This window comes from Maniola jurtina, chromosome 24 (assembly GCF_905333055.1).
Source record: "Maniola jurtina chromosome 24, ilManJurt1.1, whole genome shotgun sequence".
In the NCBI taxonomy this organism is placed as follows: Eukaryota; Metazoa; Arthropoda; class Insecta; order Lepidoptera; family Nymphalidae; genus Maniola; species Maniola jurtina.
The window spans coordinates 2,006,314-2,032,653 of record NC_060052.1 but is presented as its reverse complement, the minus strand read 5'-3'; the positions used below and the strand labels follow the sequence as shown (position 1 = coordinate 2,032,653).

The 26,340-nt window shown below is 38.3% G+C and overlaps 1 protein-coding gene across 1 annotated transcript; it reads right to left on the bottom strand.

Moving 5' to 3' along the window:
- Nucleotides 1-504: 504 nt before the first annotated feature.
- On the bottom strand, nucleotides 505-25,824 carry LOC123877853 (methenyltetrahydrofolate synthase domain-containing protein). Its single transcript, XM_045924778.1, has 13 exons — nucleotides 25,617-25,824; nucleotides 20,828-21,044; nucleotides 13,810-13,970; nucleotides 12,855-12,941; nucleotides 12,237-12,325; nucleotides 11,472-11,546; nucleotides 10,939-11,054; nucleotides 9,933-10,062; nucleotides 9,094-9,249; nucleotides 8,692-8,781; nucleotides 7,824-7,874; nucleotides 7,164-7,391; nucleotides 505-6,700 (listed from the first exon to the last, which is right to left on the bottom strand). Exons 1-13 carry the CDS (start codon nucleotides 25,654-25,656, stop codon nucleotides 6,692-6,694), a joined length of 1,449 nt encoding a protein of 482 aa, XP_045780734.1. The 5' UTR covers nucleotides 25,657-25,824; the 3' UTR covers nucleotides 505-6,691.
- Nucleotides 25,825-26,340: the final 516 nt, after the last annotated feature.

Sequence of the window (26,340 nt, the reverse complement as noted above, 5' to 3'; positions counted from 1 at the left end):
TGAAATATGACGTGATAATTTGTTAACGTCATCTATCTATAATCTGATTGATCTTAAATACCATCTCCATTCTCCACCCATCTCCGCTTTGGTGGAAACTGGGGCTTAAGAACATGGTTTGACATTTGCTAACTTTATTCACAAATGTACAGTAACCTGACAGTTGGCAGGTGTCAATCCATACCTGGGGGCCTATCGGCTAAAAATATATCAATCATTAAAGGACAGCATCAATGTAAAAACATGGTTTTTGGCCAATCCCATTGGCTAAATACCATGTTTTGACATTGATGCTGTCCTTTAATGATTGATACATTTTTAGCCGATCGCCCTGCTGTTATCATTTGAATAGGATACCAATTCTAGACTTGATTGTACATAGTTATTTCATTTTATATAACGGGTGAATTTTTAAACACGTCTTGCGTTGTTTACCCAAAAAAGGATAATCAGCGATTCAGGATAGTTTAGGAAAATGTAAATAAAAAAAAAAATATTTTTTCAAAACAAATCAGATTCCTTATTTCATTGAAACTAAGATATTAACCCAAGGGTAACAGAGGACAACCGAAAAATCCGGAAAACCCGGGACTACCAAAGGTAATATTAATTGTATTTTAAATGCATTGGCAAATATAAAACACTTTTACATTATGAACTATAAATTACTGTCTTTTTATTAGGCTTTTAACGTTTCAGTATAAATATAAAAAAAAACGTTTCCATAAAAAAGAGTTTTTTCTAGGGAGAAAAAGCTACTCTATGGAAGTTCATTTTCTACGAATGCATCTATTACAAATCACTACAAGACAGCTCATTGAAACGAAAAACGCACAAGGGTATAAAACATACAATTTTCAAGGTGCTATTAAGTTTTAAACTATATAAAAAATGCACATAAGAAACAATCTCAAGCTGGGTATTCAATAAGTCCGCTAACCTGAATTCCGTAATTTTTTGACAGTTGGCAACTTAATCTAGAACTTTTTCCATACAGAATAGGCTGCTCAAAAGGGCTAGAACCCAGATCTGTAAAATCAGTTTAAAAAACCCATAGAGAATTCCACAATCGACAATAGAGTAGTGTCCAACAAGTCAGATAAGTAACTTTTTATTAAACGTCAAAACACGCGCTTAGTATGCGAGCTATATATATGAAATACTGGATTGTGACGTCACAATGCGTGACGTGCTTTTTAATGTAGTTCTGCTGAACTCATCTCCTCGCCGCTCCGCTTAGGTGGATACGGGCCTTAGTATGACCGCTGTGAAAAAAAAATGTACGGCACTCTATGGAATGAAATACAAAAAGCATCCGCCGCGCGCCTATATCATTCCATATAGCGTCATGCTTTTTGTCTTTACAGCGTTCAGTTCACGCGTCCGGGGCGCTTGCTATGAGTCCCTAAGAAAAAATTTAATTAACGGAGGATCGCAGAATTCTAGGTTCGCAAACTTAGTGAATACCCAATCTCACACAAGCTGCTATGCTACTTTTAAAATTTTGAGAACTCACCCGCCATTTTTGCTCTGTGGCAACTGTCATGTCAAACATACGGTTTACCTTCAGGCCTCATTTGTATGAGAGCTTTTTTAGCGTCCGTTAAAAAGCGTCCGAATAGAACAAATGTATTCCCAAGTATCTGATCACACGTAAAAAAGCGTTGACGTGGTGTAATACTATACTACTTGATATACTTGGTAATATAGTTATTTGATCTATTTGGACGGTTTTTAACGTACGTTAAAAAAGCTCTCGTATAAATGACACCTTAGCTTAAGGACTGAAATCGTACTTTGGACACAACAGTTGATACATAGCGGAAATGCCGAGCGAGTTCTCAAAATGTACGCACTATATGTTCAATACAAATATCCCCAAAGTTCTATATAAAATACATCTTTATATTCCACTAATAAAGAGACCATAGGACGTGTGAACGTCATAGTTCACTTAAGGCGAATCGACACAGTCCCTACGACGTAAAACTAAACGAAGAGAAATTTAATATTTACCGATAATGCGGTTAATTCTGTTTTACACATTCTCCTACGGCCAAAATTAAAATCAATCCATCTGTAATCTGTCGATCAGTTACTTAGCAATGTTGTTATTTCTCAAAAGTCGTTTTGACATATAACAGCGTTGCTAAGTAACATATCGACAAGTTAAAGATGGATTGAGCATTAACTTTGGTATGCGATCCAACCAAAATTTAAAAAAATGTTATGCATACTGTGGAAAAATATTTGAGTTTTTTTAATTAAGCTTTCGTGTAGTACGAAATTAACGGCAAAACCTGTTCATTAATACAACTGTTTTTTAAAGCTTGGTATATCATTGCGAATTAACTAAGAAAACATTTTAACGTAGATAAGTGTGAGAGTCGCCTTAATCTAGAGTATACTAAATAATTTAAATATATTATTATGACGTATATATTAACTTCTCGCATCTTAAATTACGAATAACCTAATACTGAAAAAAGTAGTTTTAAACCTTTTAAACATTAAGTTTAAAAACAAAAATATTTATACCAACTTTCTATGCATCGATATGTAAGAAATAGGGTAGCTGCCCATCTAAAGTGCGAAGCGATACTAAGCTATTAGAAGATTAAGTTAATCGACGCGCCAGGACTGACTTCATCATTATATTACATAGGTAAGCATTCAACATGATAGAAATTCATAATTAATAAAAATATTGCAGTTTAAGAAACTATTATATTCAACATAACAATCAACTTCTTGTACATAAATATTACTGCATTAATTAGAATGAATAAACTTGTAAACATAGCTATTCTTGGGCCGGTAGTTTTCGTTATTTAGCTAGTTATAAGATATAACTAACAATCGCTCCTTAAAAGTGCCCATAAATGGCATCCTAATAAAACCAAACTAAGGTATGATGCAGCGAAATGCTTCGTACGCATTTATTTGCTGATTCAGTGAAAATATGCCTTAAGATTGTTTGGCCGAGGCAATGTTCCAAGAACAAACTGTGGCGCAAGCGCGTGTGCTCGTTTAGAGACACGGTAAGTTATCTAACGGTTTATTTTAAATATAGTTTCGCATCGTATCGCTACGCACCTTTAATGGAACAGTAACGTTAGCATAATTTTAAAATTTATCTCTACAAGAAAACAAAAACAACTAGGTATTCAAAATATCGCAAAGTTGGCACAAATAACAAGTTCGAAACGGGATTCCAAACTTTATAAGGTAAAAAAAACCTTAGAAAACTAATCAAATCCGTAGAAACAAATATCTATACCTGGGGCGATCGCATAGCGACAATTACAATGTTTTTCAAAGTTGTACAGTCAGCGACAAAAATAGGTTTGCACCCGCCAGTACAAGCGACTATGGACGGGTGCAAATCTAGCTATGTTGCTGACTGTACTAGGGGCTGATTGCGATTGCATTGTGCAACTGAGCAGTTTGGAATCCCGTTTTCAAAGCACCTTAACTTTATAGTAAAAAAAAATCGGTGAAATCTATTTTTAGGACTCATGCGCACGGTAGAAAAAAACAACGCCGCGGTTTAAGTTCACCTTGTGTAACAAAGTTAAGTGTTATCATTTAGTTATGGGAAAAGGCGGCGTTAATCATTCCGTCTCAGTCAGTTAAACAAAAAAAAAACCCGCTTCCCCTATGCCTGCTTTTTTCCTAGTTTCTACATTTTTTTTATGGTGGGGCTTTCAAAGTTTTGGGTTGAGTTTGGGTCCCACTCACACACTTTACACAGATATAGTGTGTGAGTGAGATGGAATGATTAGCACCGCTTCGTTTCTGTATTGGCACGTGTTATCAATTTATGTCATCCGTACACACATGCCGAGTAACAGTGACGTGTACTATGACGTCATAGCACGCGATTACTTCATAGAATAGCTAAAAATGTTATGAACCCCGTTAATTTAAATCAAGTCCGCTTAAATAATATAAGTACATCCAGTTTTATACTCAATCGTAACTAAACCACCAATGCGATTTTTTTCTCCCGTGCGTAAGGACCCTTGTTACATTATACTAAAATATAGCATCTTTTACAAAATATGGAAGAATGCTTAAAAGTATTTGCATTGAACAAAACGAAGAGTAAGTTTTTTTTAAAATATATTATGCTGTACGCACATTAACGGCACGCCGCACGCGGCGCAACGCAACGTATTTAGTACTGAAATTGCGAATATCTACAGCAAGTTGATTCTCGGTATTATTTCAACTTAAGTAAAGTCGATAATGGTTTGGCAGTTAAAATGCTCTGCGCCTCGCAAGATTTGCCTTTATAAATGAAAAATGAATGATTATTTATTTAATACACACATCAATAAAAGACAGGTGACATCCTAAGATGCTGTAATTCGTGTTGTTGGCGTTATTTGCATTTTCAGTACTGATATAACTCGTGCCAATGAATAGAACGAAACGAACGCTAATAATTCCATCATACTCACACATTATACACAGGTGTACTGTGTAAGTGAGATGGAATGATTAACGAGGCTTGTTCCGATATGAAGCGAAATGAAGCAGCGGTAATTATTCCGTCGCACTCACACACTATACACAGGTACAGTGTGTAAGCGAGAGGATTCCCTCTCTGCCGTTATTTTAATTCATTTTTTTGACACGAGATATAAAATGCGTTGCGTGCGGAATTTCGTATCGTCCATAATGTGCTATGAGCATTAATCTAACGTTTAAGACTAGAGAACAACTAAAACATTCATAAAGATATATCAATATACTCTTTGTAAATATAGCTCACTCTTTCTAAACATAGCGCCGGGCGGTACGTGTTAAAGAAACAAAAAAAACCTTCGCGCGAACATTCATTCGAGCTATTTTCGAAACTAAAATCGAACCACGCTGCGGTTGGGTAATGCGTCTTTATTTAATTTTTTACTACATCAAAATCCAGTTAATAACATTACAATACTAAAGTATATTGTGATGTATGAGTTCATAAGTGATGTATGAATTGATAAGTACAGGCTTGAATAATATTCAATATCAGGTATGAATATTTAAATTCGGACATGAACCCATAAACTTGGCATGTACTATAAATAAAGGTAAGATAGTAATCATGGAAAATTAGCTATTAACTCATTGATAAAATTAAATTAAATGAAAAAAAAAATGATATTCATAGATTATTATGAAAAATCATAAAGGTCATTAAATGAGTATTTAGTTACTAAATACATTAAAAAAAAGTAGAATAACATTTGCCTTATAGGTATTGTACGTAAATCAATTAAGTTATTTTCATTACATTTTATGGACTAAATTGTTGGAGTTATGCAACCTAAGTATAAATTCTTCTTAATAATAAATACCCCAAAGTTTAAATAAACGTGTATTTTACCCTTTAATTGGTGTTTCATTATAATCAACTTAAAACATGGATGTTAGTTAAATAAAGACGCAAGCGACGCCGCCCGGCGCAGAGTAAAATCAACCTTATTACTAAAACAATTAGTATCGGAATGCGACAGGAGCCCCGTCAGTCCGCGTGCGATAGAAGCGAGCAACGATCGGGTTAGCCGACGTAGAACCTCTTCGCAAAATGACTCACTCTTAAAAAAAAGGCCTTTTCGCTTAATGGCATATTCCTAAAAAGACCTATACGATAAATAACTTAAGGCTCATTAGAACCACTCGGCACTCTATTTGCACCGCATCGCCGCGTGCGATTAGTATTATGTCCATACGAGTGCAAAGAATACTAACCGCACGAAGCGAGGCGGTGCAGATCCGGTGCTGGGTGGCTCTTATGAGCTATGACCTTTATTCTTAAACATACCTGTCTTCTCTTGAAAGTTTAATTAAAATAGGACCTATTCGTATTTTAATTTTAAAAAGAAATATTCACATGACACTTGAAGTCATTGAAACATTTTATTCACAATATAATTATTTTATTTGTTGGTGTTTTGCTGTTCTCGTCTGATTGGTGACGCCATCAGGCCGGGTGACGTCGTCGTCCCAAGAGGTCCATCAACTAACCCTTAAGAAAGTAGGTCTTTTTATAAGAATAAAGGTCATAGTTTATTGGAGCCACCAGGCATTCGACTTGCACCGCCTCGCCTCGTGCGGTTAGTATTCTTAATATGGACTTCTATGGACATACGCTCACTACAACAATTCCGTAGCCACATTATAGAAGACTTTTGCGTATTTTAATAAATTTAAAAAGTAATATTGACATGATACTTGAAGTCATTGAAACATTTAATTTTATTTGTCGGTATTTTTGTTGTTCTCGTTTTGTTGGTGACGTCATCAAGGCGGTCGACTAACGATGGGTTAGTCGACTTCAAAGAAAGAAGTAGTAGTCTTTTTAAGAATAAACTGATGTTAAAGAGTTGATGTAGTGAGAGTATGTCCATAGAAATCCATATAAAGAACAATGACCGGACAATGCGAGGCGGTGCTGGTCGGGTGCCGGGTGGCTCTAATGAGCTATGACCTTAAATCCATAGACGAATAGGCCTTTTTAGAAATATGACATTAAACGAAAACGACTTTTATAAGAGTGAGTCACTTTACGAATAGGTTTTATGTCGACTAACCCCGACGATCGTGTATGCGTGTTTTACAAGTAATCAAAACATATTATATTTAGTGTTAAAAAGGGAACTCTCGAGTCGATTATTATGTCAGCTCGCGGGAGTTAGTGTACCTGAAAAGAGATTATTTTTTAATATAATCCAATGAAATAATTGTAGTATTAATGAAGTTTGTCAAATAAAATCATTCTAGTATTATTGAAAGTTGTCATCATCTAGTATTAATGAATAAATGAAGCAGTCATTCAAATCGTCAGTTAGTCAATTGGTCAGGGCTCTACAACAGCAGGTGCGGCTTATCGTCGCCTGCGCCCTCACATCGGCTGACTCACCGACGGGCTCCGGCTCGGGCGCACTGGTGTCGATCGTCTGCGGCTGAGCCTCCTCGCGCGGCTCGACTACCAACAGACGCGGTTTGTCGTCGCCCGCGTCCTCACATAGCTAACTCACCTCAGGCGCGACGGGCTCCGGCTCGGGCGCACTGGTGTCGATCGTCTGCGGCTGAGCCTCCTCGCGCGACTCGACTACCAACAGACGCGGTTTGTCGTTGCCCGCGTCCTCACATAGCTAACTCACCTCAGGCGCGACGGGCTCCGGCTCGGGCGCACTGGTGTCGATCGTCTGCGGCTGCGCCTCCTCGCGCGGCTGGCGCGGCGGCGCGGGCTCGACGAGCAGCAGGCGCGGTTTGTCGTCGCGCGGCTCGTCGCCCGCCCCCTCAGTACCCCCTGAGCCCCCTACTGACATCTCTGCTAATGCGGCGATCACACCCTCCATGTTGGGCGTTGGGACTATGTCACCTTCGCCCTGTAACACAAATAAAATCCATACTATAGGTATAGCGCATAACTGAGCATATAATATAATAGCGCATTTTTACTTTGTGTCAACTTTCAGGTCAGTACGATTTTAGCCCGTATTTTATATGTGAACCGTACTTTTGTCATGACAGTTGACATATAGAATTAAAATTGGAAAAAGTTTACAGTCCATACAAAATGTGAACTCACATTCACATTTTGTACAGACTATAAGCTAAGTGGTGCACGAGGGTGACAGTTGTTACAACCCCAAGGGGATAAAATAGGGGTAGGAAAGTGTAGTCCACGAGGACAAAGTCGCGGGCATAAGCTAGTCATTTATAAAGTACTCAACTAATACTAGTACTGACAACATACTAGTGATATCGATTATTCCAATCACTCTCTAATCCATATTCGGTCAATCTGTATTATTTACCTTGGGCGGGCCAGGTTTGAAGAAATGTAGGTAGCAGAATCCACGGAAGCCCTGTGAAAAAAAAAACCATTTTATCACGATTTCTGACATAGTTGTGTTGTGGACATCATAAATTATACTTCGTTTTGTTTAACTTATACTCTATCCACGAGAAGAAGTTCTCTCTGTTACGTTATCCCATACAAATGACCACCATTTACCATTTTGAATCGCCAACCAATCACAAACATGTTTTCAAAAACATTCGAAATTCAATTCGAAAACAAACAGTACGCGACAGGTTGAAATGGCAATCGGAGAACGCCCTGCACACCCGCACAGCCCCCGCGCTATCCCGGTAAGTAGATGTGTGGGGGCGTCCCCCTGCCTCATACCCCGATTGCCATCCCGCCTTTAGTTTCGTTTGGCTCTATCATTTGTATGGAATTGTGTAACAGAGAGAGCCCTATACTAACTTCTTTCCGTGGATAGATAGTGGTAAAATATCACTAACCTTCCAAACCATGACTTGTGGTTTAACACCACGCTCTGACAACGCCTGTTTCAAATCGCGCACTCGTGTACCATTTACCATTTTGAATCGCCAACCAATCACAAACATGTTTTCAAAGACATTCGAAATTCAATTCGAAAACATACAGTACGCGACAGGTTGCAATGGCAATCGGAGAACGCCCTGCACACCCGCACAGCCCCCGCGCTATCCCGGTAAGTAGATGTGTGGGGGCGTCCCCCCGCCTCATACCCCGATTACCATCCCGACTTTAGTTTCGTTTTGCCTCTATCATTTGTATGGAATTGTGTAACAGAGAGAGCACTATACTAACTTCTTTCCGTGGATAGAGTATAGTGGTAAAATATCACTAACCTTCCAAACCATGACTTGTGGTTTAACACCACGCTCTGACAACGCCTGTTTCAAATCGCGCACTCGTGTACTGGGACTTATGTTTGAAATCTGTAAAAAAATCACACTAATATTATAAAGGCGAAAGTTTGTGTGTATGTGTGTATGTTTGTTACTCTTTCACGCGAGACGGATTTGGCTGAAATTTGCAATGGAGATAGATTATATGCTGGATGAGCACATGGTCTACTTTTTATTTCGAAAAATCAATGAGTTCCCCGGGATTTAAAAAAAACTTATAATACTAAAACTTTTTTAGCATCAGCTAGTCAAACATATTTCTCACTTCACATGCTCGTAAGTTTTTCTTTACACCCAGTTGTAAGCGGACTTCTGTTACGCAAACTAAGGAAGAACACTTGCCTTGACAGTGAAGTCAATGACGGGTTTGGGTCGCCTGGGCCGGCGCGGCTTGCCGTCCTCTTTGCCATCCTTGCTTACAGACTTGTTGCTGTTGCGGCGACGCGGTGTGCGACGGGCTTTAGTCGACTTGCTCTCTTCCCCTTCTGTTGTGTTGCCCTATTTGAAAAAAAAAATAGATTTATTACAGTTGAGGAGCTTTTTATTTTTAATCTGGCGTCTTTTGCCTTATGTAACTACAAAGTAATAATAGACTCCGTCTGTGTTGGTGTTAGCTAGCGGGCGTGCTCTGCCTTTTTGGAGTGTTTTTTTTGTTAAAACTAACTGGAAAGCGCTCTAAGGGGGTGCCGTGCCGTGCGTGTGTCGGCGAGCGCCGGCACAGACGGGGCCCATACTTGTATAGTTTCCCTAACTTGTTACAAATAACTACAAACTTGACATTGGCTAATCTTTGTAAAGCCAGACGAGAGAGAAAAAAAAAGTAATAATAAATTAAGTTACATTGGAAATGCTTATCTCTAAACAAAGATTTCTTCCAGCTTCCCACTCATAGCTCGTTCACACAAGCTGCGTAAGCGCGTAGCGCGTACCATTCCGTTGTAATGTATGGAACTGTATGAAACATGGCACACCGCTTGTGTATAGCGTGGCCGTATGCGTAACCCGGTGTGTTGGGGTTTACGCGCGTCACTACACTTGTCTTCTGGTCTTAAAGGTTGTGAGTAATACAAATCTGAACTCATTTTCAAGGAACAGGTCTTATCGCCCTTTGCATGCTGCAGCTAAGTTATGAGGATATGAGAAAGAAGAGAGACAAGGGTAGTGTAGTCAAGAGATCTCACCTCTCCCTCGCTCTGGCTCTTGTGCGAGCGAGTGCGCCTGCGTTGTCGGCGCGTGCGCTGTGCGGTGCGCTGCGCCGCGCGGTCTTCCACGTCGGTATCCTCTTCCTTCAGGACACACGCTCGGCCCGCGCTACACGTATACAAATACAAGATAAGAATATCAGGCTGACAAACAGAAATGTAAAACCTTGTAAATAAAAGATTAAAATAAAAACCGGCCAAGTGCGAGTCGGACTCGCGCACCGAGGGTTCCATACTCGGGTATTTTTTCGACATTTTGCACGATAAATCAAAAACTATTATGCATAAAAAATGATACCCCACTTGGTATAATTTTATCTTACTTTGAAAATTTAAAAACATTTTAATTTTTCATTTATGATGTAACCACAAATTCACGGTTTTCGGATTTATTCCTTTACTTGTGGTATAAGAGCTACCTACCTGCTTTCATGCCAAATTTCATGATTCTAGGTCAACGGGAAGTACCCTATAGGTTTTCTTAACAGACACGACGGACGGACGGACAGACAGAGAGACAACAAAGTAAATCCTATAAGGGTTCCGTTTTTCCTTTACGGAACCCTAAAAAGAAGAAGAAGATTATGAGTTTAAAGCCTTGGGGCCATATCCTTCGCACAAGACCATTCCGAATATTTTTTTGTTGGCTTGGAAGTTGGAATTCGTTTTCATTTACATCTTCATGTTCAGTGTCATAGAACACGATTTTCAACCCCCCGACCCAAAAAGAGGCGTGTTATAAGTTTGACGTGTGTATCTGTGTATCTGTCTGTGGCATCGTAGCTCCTAAACTGATGAACCGATTTTAATATAGTTTTTTGTTTGAAAGGTTGCTTGATCAAGTGTTCTTAGCTATAATCCAAGAAAATCGGTTCAGCCGTTTGAAAGTTATCAGCTCTTTTCTAGTTACTGTAACCTTCACTTGTCGGGGGTGTCATAAATTTTTAATTTACACTTGTCAACTTTGTTGTTGTGATGAACTTACAGCATCTCAATCTCGCGCAGTTGCCCCAACACGGGCATCAGTTCGAGGCGGCGGTTGGACAGCAGATGCCACAGGATCCCCACCGGCCGCTGACTCATGCGTTGAGTTTCTATCACCTATAACAAAACAAAAAGGTATCAAAAAAAAAAAAAACAGACTTCAACTACCAACTTCACTAAAAACTTCCTTTTCCTTCCTGTCCTTATCCTACACCATATGGGGGTGGGTAAAACATGTCTTCTTCTACTCTCTTCTGTCACCCGTCAATGCAATATCCGCCCCTTTTACTCGCATATTCTCTGTTTATACCTTTTCTTTGCTCTTCCTCTCTTCTTTTTTCCTTCCACATGCATATTTATTCGCTCCTCATTACATGCCCATACCATGCCCGCCCCTCATCTTTCTACCACTCGCGCTACTTTCTAACTTCCCCTCAAATATTCATTCCTTATGTGGTCTATTCTTGTCAAAAACTTTCTATATAATATTATGATTTACAAAAAAAAAAATGCAAATTCTGTAAAAAAAATTACCTGAGTTGGTGTGATAATCAGATCTATGGGAACATCGTGGGGCCCAAACAGTTCAGCCGGCAATGTGTCAAATACCTGAAACAAAATAGTGGATTGGTTCGTATTCTATCATGAAGAATACCGTGATCTTCTTTGGATGGAGATCAGTTGTTCTTTGCGTTTCTGCATCTCCAACAATGATACTTTTTCTGTATAATAGACGCAGGTGTTATTTTGCGGAAGTCCATGGACAAGGAACCAAAAGCTTAATTTGCTATAATCCGCCAAACCAACGAAATCTGTATGGTACGCAGCACCACACAAATTCCAACACAATTCGACGCGCATTTCGCACCGACACCGGAGCATCCTCAGGACATGTAGACCTTACGATGTCTAAGTGCAAGACAATAGTTGACTTTGATGAAATGATACTTTTTCTGTTTACATAGGGTTCTGTATCTCCAGAGAAAAAAGAAATCTCACGCCGTCTCTCCGTCTGTCAAGACCGGTCAAGAGAATCAAAACCTATATTGTACTTCCCGTTGACCAAGAATCATGAAAGGCTGGTAATAGGTTATAGCACAAAGAAAAAAATTGTTAGATCACAAAAAATTACAGTAGCCAGCAGGAAATTGTACCTTTAGAAAGAGCTTTCGGCTTCGTAGACCGTTGTCTCTGTCACTCATACCTATGTGACGTTTTGTCGGTCTCAACGACAGAGACGATGCTCTACGAAACCGCTATCTCTTTCTAAAGGTCGAACCTTTTCTTTTCAAATCTCACCTGACAGTCGTGAACGGTAGTAGCAACCAGTGTGTTAGGTTTAATCGCCTTCATGTGCATCATCAGGCCAAACTCCAAGTCACCATAACCTGAGAATGGTAAAGTTCATAAAATAATGCTTCAGATTTAGCCTACAAACTCTACAAGATGTAACCAAAAAATGTAAGATGTAATAGTGCATGCCGAGTCCACATCGAGAAGATACAATTGCGCACATGTATCATCTTGTATTTTTTTTTCAATTATAGTCAGTTTTGTGGACTGAAAAAAAAAACGCTAGCAAAAACGAAGACAGGTGATAGTACAAATGATTACTGATAAATCCCACAAAAAAACGCGATTTAAAAAAACCTACATTTTTTAGGTCCACAATATAATGCAAATAAAACATCTGATAGACGCTAGAGGTCAACGAACTCTCGACCACTCGTGGTCATTGCCAATGACACTGACCCCAAGTTTTGCACGCTATACATTGCGGGTTTGAAAAATACTAAATCACTAAAACTACAACATAAGGCACATGGTTACTGGCATTGGATTGTCTTTAGGTATTGTAATAATAACGCTAAGTTTTTTTAGCGCTCTGGTTGCACCCTGTATATGAACGATAAGTACCTTTTCCTTTTCCGATGCGATATCCCTCCTTAGAAACAGCAACGGAACCCATCACGACGAGATCCAGGGAAACCGAATCTTCGATACCTATGGGGGAAAAAAGTTCACATTGAATGAAATGAAATAATCATCCAAAACAGACATGACGGAGAAAGTCGGTCGGTCTCCATTGGTTTCTAAACCCTCAAAAGAAGAGTGAATAGGCAACATCTGGGCAGGTACGCTTCACCTTGACCTGATCAACCCATTGCCGGCCCACTACTGAGAATGGGTCTCTTCTCATAGTGAGAAGAAGCCATAGTTGAGTACATCGAGAACTCTCAGACATGCAGGTTTCCTCACGATGTTTTCCTTCACCGTTAAAGCAAGTGATATTTAATTGGTTAAAACGCACATAACTGAAAAGTTAGTGGTGCGTGCCCGGGATCGAACCCCCGACTTCCGATTAGGAGTCAGACGTTCTAACAACTCGGCTATCACAGCTTCAAAGATAGACAGATTGTTGACTAGTTGTGAATTTGAAGTTTCAACTAAAGAACCTTACTCCAGGATTGTTCAAAACCCTCCAGGCCATCGCGGGAGACAGTCCTCCTGATGTCTCCAGGTCTGGTCTCCTCTTCATCCAGGTTCAGGTAACCACTCTCCAAACGCGAAACGGGTACGTAAATCTTGTGTTTTTTAAGAATCAGCCCAGAGGAGATAAAAGTAAAGCTTTACTCAAGGTCCTCCTTCATATGGCCTTATGGACTCTTTACCTGGCCTTGCGGTCAGGCGAAATATTGTTCAGCTGCATTTTGCTATTTGCCAGGAAAAAAGAACCGAAAACCACCTCATTTCAGAATATTCCTGGCACATCCAAGTTGCCAAGCACTTACTAAGTACAGCTTGAGTCTTCAGCACATCCGAAATGTTTTTGGACGCGGGAAGTAGCCTAGAGGAAAGAGTAAAGTCTTACTCAATGGTTGTCCAAAGGTCTCCATGCCATTGCGAGAGACTGCCTTCCTGATGGCTCCAGGTCTGGTCTCGCCTTCAGGTAACACCATGCGGTTGAGGAAACCACTCTGCAAGCGCGGAACTGGCACGTAGAGCGTCTTGTGTTTTTCGAGGCATATCACTCTGGGAACAAAAGCACACGTTATTATGGATATTACTAGCTGATGCCAGCGACTTCGTTCGCGTGGATGTAGGTTTTTAAAATTCCCGTGGGAACTCTTTGATTTTCCGGGATAAAAAGTAGCCTATGTGCTAATCCAAGGTATAATCTATCTCCATTCTAAATTTCAGCCTAATCCGTCCTGTAGTTTTCGCGTGAAGGAGTAACAAACATACACACACACACACACACACGCACGCACGCACGCACGCACGCACGCACGCACGCACGCACGCACGCACGCACGCACGCACGCACGCACGCACGCACGCACGCACGCACGCACGCACGCACACACACACACACACACACACACACACACACACACACACACACAAACTTTCTCCTTTATAATATTAGTGTGAAGAGTGTGATTAGTGTGATTAATTAAAACTTCAATAAAATTATGGATCAATTAAGTTTTGTTGTTTTATTTCTTGAAATAAACTACTATTTTTTTAACGGTTTAGGAGGCAAATTGAAATAAAAACTCAAAATCATTTACTCAAAGTAGGTACTATTGTACACCTTTTGAAAACTAAAGCTACTTTAGACAACAGCTGTTTATAAAATGCATATTGTAATTTACACCCGTATTCACCAATCAGATGACTGTATCACGTCAGTTTACAATGATCTGATTGGTGGAACCTACACTATGCGTTCGAGCGCACTGTGAGACCTCATAGTAACGTTTGTGAATACGGCCGTTAGTATTTAAGGAAATTAACGTCTAAAGATCTATTTACATAATATCGGCAAGATTGCATTTTAAATTGCGGTGGGTGTTAGTGAGTCAATACTTGTAAAATCTAAAAGGTCGTTGGTATGAGAAAGTAAAGCTGTCTAGATATTAGGCATTTGATTGTTACTTTAGTTGAAATACTTTCCAATTTTTCCTAATAGGCTACCCTCCTTATAGTAAACTTTTTAGGGTTTTCGGATTGTTTCCTTTACTTGTGCGATAAGAACTGCCTAGCTGCCTTTCACGATTCTAGGTCAACAGGAAGTACCTAGTTCTTGACAGACACGAAAGATGTACAGACGGACAGACAGTCAGACAGACAACAAAATGATCCTCTTCCCTTTTGAGCACGGAAGCCTAAAAACGCCTTATTTCCTTAATTACCATGGTGTTAATATCGTGCTGTATGGATAAATATTTGCATGGACTTCGTCCGTGTTGGTGTTAGCTGGCGGGCGTGCTCTGCCTATTTGGAGTGTTTTTTTTTTTGTTAAAACTGACTGGAAAGCGCTCTAAGGGGGTGCCGTGCGTATGTCGGCGAGCGCCGGCACAGACGGGGTCCATACTTGTATAGTTTAATTAACTTGTTACAACTAACTACAAACTTGACATTGGCTAATCTTTGTAAAGCCAGACGAGAGAGAAAAAAAAATTTGCATATAACTATCAGACAGTCTCGCAGTGTGCTCGAATATGAGCGATAATACTGCATCCGAGGTTAACAGGCTGATTCGTCACTCTCACTATCATTTATTCGTCTTTGACAAATTCAGACTTCGTCCTTAATATGCAGTTCCTTATTTGACTTTGGTTACGTAAACTTGCAACTTACAATCTAAAAGGCGCTGCATACGTAACGTGGTTTCAAAAATCTCAGTGGGTGTTAACCATTTTGAATCACCAACCAATCACAAACATGTTTTCAAAAACCATTCCAAATTCAATCAGAAGTTTCGTTCGTGATTGGTTGGTGCTTCAAATTGGTTAGTGCATTTTTGTCTCGGAAAAGGTGTCTGACGCTGCGCTGGACGGATCGGGCATGCAGATAGCAGATAGCTGTTATGACGTAGACATCCGCTAAAAAAGGATTTTTGGAAATTCGAAAATGTTTTCAAAAAACGTTCGAAATTCAATTAGAAAAATAGTTTCGTCTGGTTAATTGGTTATGGTGACTTTTTTTTTATTCAGATACAAGTTAGCCCTTGACTGCAATAGCACCTGGTGGTAAGTGATGATGTAGTTTAAGATGGAAGCGGGTCAACTTGGAATGGTTATCGTAGTTTTTATTAAACCCATACCCCTTTGGTTTCTTCACGCCAAGCTATTTACCGGAACGCTAAATAGCTTGGCGGCACGGCTTTGCCGGTAGGGTGGTAACTAGCCACGGCCGAAGCCTCCCACCAGACCAGATCAGAAATTTAGAGATTATAAAATTTTAAACCCCTGCCGGGAACCGAATCCGGGACCTCCCACTAATAAGACCACAGCGTTTACCACTAACCATCACTACGCGCCAGGGAGGTCGGCAAATACTCAAAATGTAACCATTTTGCGCCCACTAAGATTTTTGTCTCTATAATTTTTATGGGATTACGTAAAAGAGTGAACGCTATACTAAATTCTTTCCCCGGACAGAGTAATAACAAGTGTAAATTAAAAATTTTCAACACCCCCTACAAGTGAAGGTTACAGTAACTAGAAAAGAGCTGATAACTTTCAAACGGCTGAACCGATTTTCTTGGACTATTCCGCGCCTACGATCCAAAGTATCTGAGTTTTCCAAAACATCATTTTCAAATAAATAATTATGTATATCTAGGCAACGTCCAGCTTGACATTTGTCAAGTGACACTTGAATATTATGAACCTAAGGGTTATCTAACCTTCTTTTCTACAAGAAAACTAGAAAAGAGCTGATAACTTTTAAACGGCTGAACCAATTTTTTTGGATTACAGCTAAGAACACTCTCGATCAAGCCACCTTTCAAACAAAAAAAAGTAAATTAAAATCGGTTCATTCGTTTAGGCGCTACGATGCCACAGACAGATGCACCGATACATAGATACACAGATACATACGTCAAACTTATAACACTCCTCTTTTTGGGTCGGGGGTTAATAAACAATATTTGCATTACCACGAGGTCTGAAGGGTATCAGTTTATTGGCTGGGTCAAAATGCAATACACAAACTTGGCTTATCATTATCAGTGACATTGGGTATAATTTAAGCTAACATTTTGTTGTTTACTGTCCATTGCTACTGGACCTGTACCACTGCACTGGACTGTACCATTGACATTGTATGTAGTAGAATCAATAAGTTTGTGTTCGCTTTAAAAAAATTAAGGAAGATAGCCACTAGAGACGCTGTTTTGAGTGCGTATCACGGTTACGTATCATCTGTACTTAATTACGGTCTGATAATTTGGGGTAACTCAGTTGACATAGACAGAGCATTCAAAGTACAAAAAAAATGTATACGGGCAATATGCGGAGCTCACTATTTGGATAGTTGCAAACCTCTTTTTAAATCCCTTAATATACTCCCTCTACCTTGTATGTATATAAAAGAAATGTGCATATTTGTAAAAAATAACCCTGATCTCTTCACCAGACATGGAGATGCCCTTGGAAAAGCAACGAGACACAAAGACAGATTGATATACCCTGATATAAAATTATGCTTATTCCAAAATAATTCGTATTGCATGGCAATAAGCATATTTAATCAGCTTCCTTCCCACGTCAAAGTTATGCCATTAACTACATTAAAATCATTTTTAAATAAGTGGCTATTAGAGAAATGCTTCTATTCGATTAAGGAATACTTGAATCCTTATAAATAATAGCACCTATGATTTTTCGATATCTCTAGTTTTTATTTTTATTTTGTTTGTCTAATTATTTTTAAAATATGTGTAAAAAACAAAATATATTCTGACATTAAGCACTACCTAACAGACAAGCATATTTTGAGTTGTTAATAATAATTGATATGTTTTTTATGGTTTTTATAATGTTGACATTTTTTGATCTTTATTTAACTATTATTTTATACTTTGCTTGTGTAAAGTCTATGTATGTCTTTCTTTACTTAATATTTTAGTCTTGACTTTATTTGTATTTAATTTAATTGAATTTAAGATAATATTCAAACACCAGTTATAGTGGTAAAATGTATAAGGCTCATCAGACATTATTCCAACATATTGTACCTACATTTTATTGAATAAATCATTGAATTTGAATTTGAATTTGAATTTGACAAAGGCTGTTTCACGTTACACCGTGTTGGGGCCGGCCATGCGTTGGACAGGGCACGGTCAAAGAATATACACGTGCGTACATTTTAAGAACTCACTCGGCATTTGCTGATGTACCTCGGATTCAAATCGGACATATGACGTAGAAATGGATTGGGACTTCGTCTGTGTTGGTGTTAGCTGGCGGGCGTGCTCTGCCTTTTTGGAGTGTTTTTTTTTGTTAAAACTGACTGGAAAGCGCTCTAAAGGGATGCCGTGCGTGTGTCGGCGAGCGCCGGCACAGACAGGGTCCATACTTGTATAGTTTAACTAACTTGTTACAAATAACTACAAACTTGACATTGGCTAATCTTTGTAAAGCCAGACGAGAGAGAAAAAAAAGAAATGGATTGATTTGGAAGCATGGATTTGACTCGCTCCAGCTATGCACGGGGCTGTAATTGCTTGTTAAAAAGAGCAACCGCCGAGTTTCTTGCTGGTTCTTCTCAGTAGGAACGGAATTCCGAACCAGTGGTAAATTATTTTGACGATTCAAAAGCACTTGTAAAAGTTTATTTGAATAAAAATCTATTCTATTCTATTCAAATGTTAAAGATAGCTTGAAATCACTATACATAGCAATGTCAAAGCACTGAATAGCTCGGATTTGTATCGGAGATCGGATTAGTGCGTAAGTTGTATCCGAATTCAGTCCGAGTCCGAATTTTTAAGGTTCCGTACCTCAAAAGGAAAAATGGAACCCTTATAGGATCACTTTGTTGTCTGTCTGTCTGTCCGTCCGTCTGTCGTGTCTGTCAAGAAACCTATAGGGTACTTCCCGTTGACCTGGAATCATGAAATTTGGCAGGTAGGTAGATCTTATAGCACAAGTACAGGAATAAATCTGAAAACCGCGAATTTGTGGTTACATCATTAAAATAAATAAATAAAATGTGTTTCAATTTTCAAAGTAAGATAACTAACCCAAGTGGGGTAACCAAGTGGGGTATCATATTGAATTGGCTTTAATCATATTGAATTGGCTTAATCATATGAAAGGGCTTTACCTGTACATATTAAAGCAGATTTTTATTTATTTTTATGCGTAACAGTTTTTGATTTATCGTGCAAAATGCTGGAAAAAATACCCGAGTACGGAACCCTCAGTGCGCGAGTCTGACTCGCACTTGACCAGAAAATCTTATACTAAGCACACAGTACATAGTTTAACATAGTTTAACAGTATTAATGCGCTGCTTAGTTCTGCTTCAATAATTTCAGTGAATTACATAAAACAAGTTATAAAATGCAGGATGTGTAATGTGTATTGAAACTATTCATTAAATTGGTTGCGTTATGCGTAACTATCGCAAAACATAATCGTCAGTCATAACCATAGTATTATCAATGCGAAAGTGTGTTTGTTTGTTAGTTTATTGGTTTGTTCTTCAATCACGCCGTAACGGAACAACGGATCGGCGTGTTTTTTGCATGGTCTGTCCATGCAAAAAACACGCCGTCCATGTTAAAGATCTGGAGAGTGGCATAATCTACATTTTATCCCAGAAAATTCTATGCTTCTATTATTATTTACTTTATTTGTAACCGTTTCATAACGAACTAACTCATTGCAATTTATTTACTAACCTAAAATTCAATAGATATAAATAATATGAACTCTTAATAGGCATATGTACTAACTAGAAATAAGAGCTAAGTACAAATGTAAAAGCTGTTTGTGTTCCATTAGAGAGAAATAAAAGAAAAAAAAACAAAGAGTTCAAATTGGGTACCATGGATTGCTTGTTGTGGAATTTGTAAGATAATGGTGATACATAATAAAATTAACTAACTTCGTAAACTTAAATCTAAAGCTACGAGGGTTCCTAATGCGCCCTGGTCTGAGAAGTTTAAAACCTAAATCTACGTGGACGAAGTCGCGGGCGTCCGCTAGTAGAATTATAGATTAGAATTGTATTTCAGCACTTGGTCTATTTATAAATATTGATCAGTTAAACAGGCCTACACCATTTTGCTGCCAAAATCCACATTCAACAGTGTTGGCTACAGAAATAAGTATGGGAGTCAATGATCTTTTTATTGTGACGCTTGCAACAGCTGACAGATCAAAGTAAGTTTCATCATTATAGAAAAAACCCTATTTTCTATAATGATGAAAATAGGGTATTTTCTATAATGGTAGGGAAATTTATAGAAAATTAGTATGGATAGAAAAAAAGAAATGACATATTAAAGAAATACGTAGATTTCTTTTGAATCACGCATTTGCCCATGTACCGTTAGGTTCGGATTTCGGAATCACTATACGGTGTGTTTTTAGGGTTCTGTACCTCAAAAGGAAAAACGGAACTCTTATAGGATCATTTGGTAGTCTGTCGGTCCATCTGTCAAGAAAACCTATAGGGTATTGACTTCCCGTTACCTAGAATCATGAAATTTGGCAGGTAGTTGTCTTATAGCACAAGTAAAAGAAAAAATCCGGAAACCGTGAATTTGTGGTTACTCCACAAAAAATAAAATTAAAATGTGTTTCAATCTTCAAAGTAAGATAACTATACCAAGTGGGGTATCATATGAAAGGGCTTTACCTGCACATTCTAAAACAGATTTTTGTTTAATTTTATGCATAATAGTTTTTGATTTATCGTGCAAAATGTCGGAGAGTGAACAAGAGTGAATAGGCACCTTCTAGGTAAACGCGTCCCATCTTAGACCACATCATCACTTTCCATCAGGTGTGACTGTGGTCAAGCGCTTGCCTATAGTGAATAAAAAAAAAGAGTGAAGCCATCTGCGCTACAGTACTAACCTCACAGGCTCCTGCGGCTTGTCCGGGTTGACCTTCACAGTGGTAGCGTTCTTGAAGACATCGAGCTCAGCCAACTTGGCCGCCGCCTCAGCAGCACCCTTGAAGTTAGGGATCCGGTTGTACACCGGGCGCGGGAACATGGCAAGGCCGTTGGTCTCCAAATGACGCCATATCTTGAGCCTGAAGGACTGCTTGGTCACCTCCTCTGGGACTTTTGCTGCAAAGAACAAACTTGTGCGTTATTTTTTCAATTCCTTGCCTCGGTCTTTGCTGTGTGCCTTGTTTGAGGCTTGGACGGAAAATACGGAATATGCATAGGCATGTCCGCATTTGAAAGCCATGAGTCAAAGCGTCAGTTAAAATGAACTCTGACTTTGACCCTGCGTTGAATGGGTGGTTTATCATAGTGGTACAAAAATCGGTCAGGTGCGAATCGGGTCCCACACAGGACGGGTTCCGTACCGTTGTACAAGAAATAACATTTTTTTTTGTCGCGGCAATTTTGAAATTTTTAGAATTCGTTGTTAAAGCGGCAATAGAAATACACATTCTGTAAAAAATTCAGGTCTCTAGCTATTATTATGGTTCACGAAATACAGCCCGCTGACAGACAGACAGACAGACGGACAGCGGAGTCCTACTAATATGGTCCCGTTGGCACGCTTCGGGTACGGAACCCTAAAAAGAGGAGCGTAAACCTTTCGTGCTGTAGGAAATACAACTAGACGGCTAATAAGTAATATCATAATTCATAACTCGTCCATAGTGAGTGTAGGTATATGATTTGAAACTCTTTTGGCTTCCCAAGGTCTATCTGTTTGTTTATTGAAAACAATCGAACTCAAATAGACCGAAATTATAGAAAAACGGTATAACAAAACAAGATAATTATTATCAGGGTCAAGATTTAGAGTAAAGCTGAACACACATTCATCAGCACCATACATTTGTCTTATTTCTATCGATCTACTAACTACGCGACACTTATATAGTACGCGACAGGTCCATATGACAATTTTCTATATTCCATTCGTCCGAACTTTTGTCTTCACAGCGTGAAATGTGAAAAATTCGGTTTTAGCCGGTATCAAATTCTGACCAGAAAAAAATTTTTCAAAAGAAAAATAAAACCGACTTCAAAAACCACAAACACTAAAAAGTAAAAAATAATTTTTGTTTCTAAACGTGTAATGTATGTATGTATGTCGAGCGAGCATAATAGAAGAAACTAGAAATCCAAGTGTGAAGCTCGCCCAACTTCATACATACATTACACGTGTAGAAGCAAAAATTTTTTTTACTCTCCTCTTTTTTTACATCTCCGAAGATATTCAGATCTTCACCAAATGTATATGGGACCACCTGCAGTGTATGCCCTTTCAAACAAAAAAAGAATCCAAATTGGTCCAGGCGTCTTTGAGTAATTGGGTAACAAACATAAAAAAAAAGATTCCGACGAATTGAGAACCTCCTCCTTTTTGAAGTCGGTTAAAAATAAAATCTCTCCATATGGCAAAAAACCTGTGGAACTAATTCATACAAGACCATAAATTATTATGGTCCACTAGTATATGGTCCATATACTATTGGCGCCTCCAGAGCTTTTTGTATTAAGTTTTAGGTTGCGCTTTTGCAGCAACGAATTTTGGCGATGCGACTTATAAATGTCAGTACTGTACTGTATAAGGATATAATAAGTTTTTTTTTAATATATCTTGTCGCTATGACAAGTGTCACCGCACTCCTGACAAGATGTCAGAGACATTTTCAGGCTTTTTTTTGGATATAATAAGTTGTTAGAATGCGTTGCGTGCGGCGCGTACGGTTCATGTATATATGTGCGGTCAGCTTTTAACATTCTACACTTGAGTCCAAGGTCATGTGAATCTTTTCCCCAATAACTAAACACCTGAACACATAAGATTCTGTTGAGTTGTACAAGTATTGAAGTTAAATAACCTACGTAACTTGTGACATTATAGCTGATTCACACTTTAACATATTCATCATCATCATGTTCAACCCATTGCCAGCCCACTACTGAGCATGGGTCTCCACTCAGAATGAGAAGAGTTTTTTATTTATTCAGATACAAGTTAGCCCTTAACTGCAATCTCACCTGGTGGTAAGTGATGATGCAGAAGATGGAAGCGGGCTATCATCACTGGAAGGGGTATGACAGTTTTCATTGAACCCATAATCCTTTGGTTTCTACACGGCATCGTACCGGGACGCTAAATCGCTTGGCGGCACGGCTTTGCCGGTAGAGTGGTCACTAACCACGGCCGAAGCCTCCCACCATGTTTAGGCTAAAGTCTGCCCACACTGGCCCACTGTGGATTGGCAGACTTCACACCTTTGAGAACATTATGGAGAACCCTCAGGCATACAGTTTTCCTCACTTTCCAAAAACCCATCCCACTTAACCAATTTGTATGAAATTTAGTACTGAGGTAGCTTGCGTCTCTGTAATTGACATAGGCAATTTTTTATCCCGGAAAATCAAACAGTTCTCACGGGATCTTTAAAACCTAAATCCACGCGGACGAAGTCACGGGCATCCTCTAGTTAAGAATAAAAATTAATTATGATAAGAAAGGAATTCACAATCTTTGTTCATACAGCACTGGAGCATGACAATTCAAGCTAATCAATCAAACTGCTTCAAAAAAGAAGTTTCTCGGTTTGATGCAATTCTAGTTATCAAGTTCAAAGTTTTCATAAAACTTAAACTCATTGAAAAATCCTAGCTTTAGTTTTAAGTTTACTTAATTTATTATCACCATTACATTATTTTATTATAAATTCCACAATTTGACAATCAAAAAGTGTACAATGATACTCAATTTGAATAAATTAAGTAGGTATTTGTTTTTTTTTTTATCATATTACTAAAACAGTTTTATGCCCCATAAGTACCCACTTGAGATTGTGACGTGAAAAAAAATTCCAATTTATCAATAACTAGAGGATGCCCGCGCCTTTGTCCGTGTGGATTTAGGCTTTTAAAGATCCCGTGGGAACTGTTCGATTTTCCGGGATGAAAAGTTGCCTATGTCAATTACAGGGATGCAAGCTACCTCGGCACCAAATTTCATACAAATCAGTCAAGCAGATGAGTCTTTAGGAATCCCACAATAAAAAGTATATAATATATGTTTAATGTATAAGTCTTAGTATAATAAATACATGTTTTTCCAGGATAAAAAGTAGCCTATATCCTTCCCCGGAATCTATCCTAAGTCTGTACAAAATTTCATTAAAATTGGTTCAGCGGTTGAGCTGTGAAAGCGTAGCAGACAAACAGACAGATAGACAGACAGACAGACAGACACACTTTCTCATTTATAATATTAGTATGGATATGGATATGCACATCTCTGCCCACACCACTTTGCAGAATATCAAGTCTTATGTACCAGTTTTTTTTGGTGTGTCTAAGGAGTAAGAACCCTATATATTTCAAGTAGGATACTATTGTACACTTTTTGATAGTCAGTTGTTGGATTTTAAGATGATATAAAAGTGAAGATAATTAATCAAGTTGTGCTTGTTCTGGTAATATACACATTAACCAATTATATTATTAACTACCAAAATAATTAATAAGTAATCAATCTATCAATTTAGGTACTTAGCAATGATGTTGTTAACCGATTTTCAAAAATTCCATTGTAGCAAAGCTGGGGTTAGCTAATATATCATAAAAAGCTCAAATCACATTTCTATATTCAATTATAATTATTATCACAATAATACTGTGATATAATTGAAAAATAAACTTCTATGGTAGAATAGAAGCCATTTACTAATTGACTTCTTATCAGAAATTAATTATTTATCAGTAATATAATATTATTATCTAATATCTGATTCCTGTTACTTCATCCGCATGGATTTATGCTTTAAAAGTTTTGTGGAAACTTGATTTTCCAGGATAAGAAGTAACTTATGTCAGTTTCCAGGTCTTTAAATGAATCCATGCAAAAAATTGCATCTATCCTTCGCTCTGTTGTTGTGTGGTTGAACCAATAAACAAATACACTTTCCTTTTTATAATATGGATTGATATTATATGTATTATTAGAGGTGATCACTATGTTAAAAATTAAAAATACATATCAGAAGACATAAAACAAAAGATATACTGAAATTATTTTTGTCTTGGAGGTTTGCAGTTAGTTTTACCAACAAGATTAAAATGGATTTTCAATCAATGCAGAAGTTGGTTTCAACATAAGAAATTTGTCACCGGTATGAAGGTAGATAAAAAATAAAATCGCCGCATTGTATTCTAACAAATCTCGCCTAGTTTCTTATAAATATATCATTACACAAAGTATGACAGAGATATGATAGCAGGTGGTAATTAAAGAGCTTAATAAATTACATTTTTACAATAAGTGGGTAGCAATGTGACTCATATTTCACACTCCAATTATGCCCACCAACAGTACTAATAATTGCAAGCGAAATCACACTAAACGCAGAAATCCATGCACGAAACCAAGTGAAAATATAATTTGACCGCGCAATTATGTAGCAGACAAGACGGTAGATTCTATATTAGAACAAAAATAGGCCTGCATGGTGAAAACATGTCGATATTCACTCTAATTAGCGAGGGTAATACAAAATAACGTGGTCGCAGCATGTTACATGAGATTTCTCAAGATTTTCACGAATTTCTAGAAGACATTTGCGGCGAAATCCGGAAAGGAAAACAGAGCAACAGCGCATTTAATTTTGTTGTTCTGCTAAGATTTACGACAACAAACTTGGAACGTACCTGTTTCGGTCGACGCCGGTGGTTCTTCTCCGTTCTGCATTGTGAAAACTTTCGCAATCGGGAGGAAAAGATCGATTCAATTGCGAACTATATGAAAATCATCAAATTTTCAATCTTTTTTTGCAAACCAGAATGCTTTATTTTCACCTGTTTTCACCAGACAGAACCGTCACACTCAAAAATAGAACGCGAATAAAAAATAAACGCAATCAACTAGCCAATTCAGTGTTTTCATTTATAATTTCGATTTTGCCCTAGTTTTCTAAATCACCGCCGCAATGGGTAACTTTACTTGAAAGGGTCCAGCTCAAGAAATTAAGTCTAGTATCGACTATTCTCACAAATTAGTCGATACTAGAGCTAATTTCTTAAACTGGACCTTTTCTAGTAAAGATTTTTATATAAACCTATGAGCATGATACTGCCATTGTCGCAATTAAAATGCCATAAACCTACATTGTCGTATTAGTTTACAAATTGCGAAAAACCAAATTAAATTTTAATTTCGCGGGCAGGCCCCTCTCATGCCCTTTAAAGCTACTTGATACTGGCGAATTCATAGCGAAGTGCATTCAGATCTGGCACTACAAAAAGCCACACAATTAAATTAGGTACCTACCTAATACAAAATAAAACAGGAAAAAAATTCTCAGGAGTCTTAAAAACATTGTGAATCAAAGGTCAGTTCAAATTATGGTAGGCTAGACTGGACTGACTGGTTTTA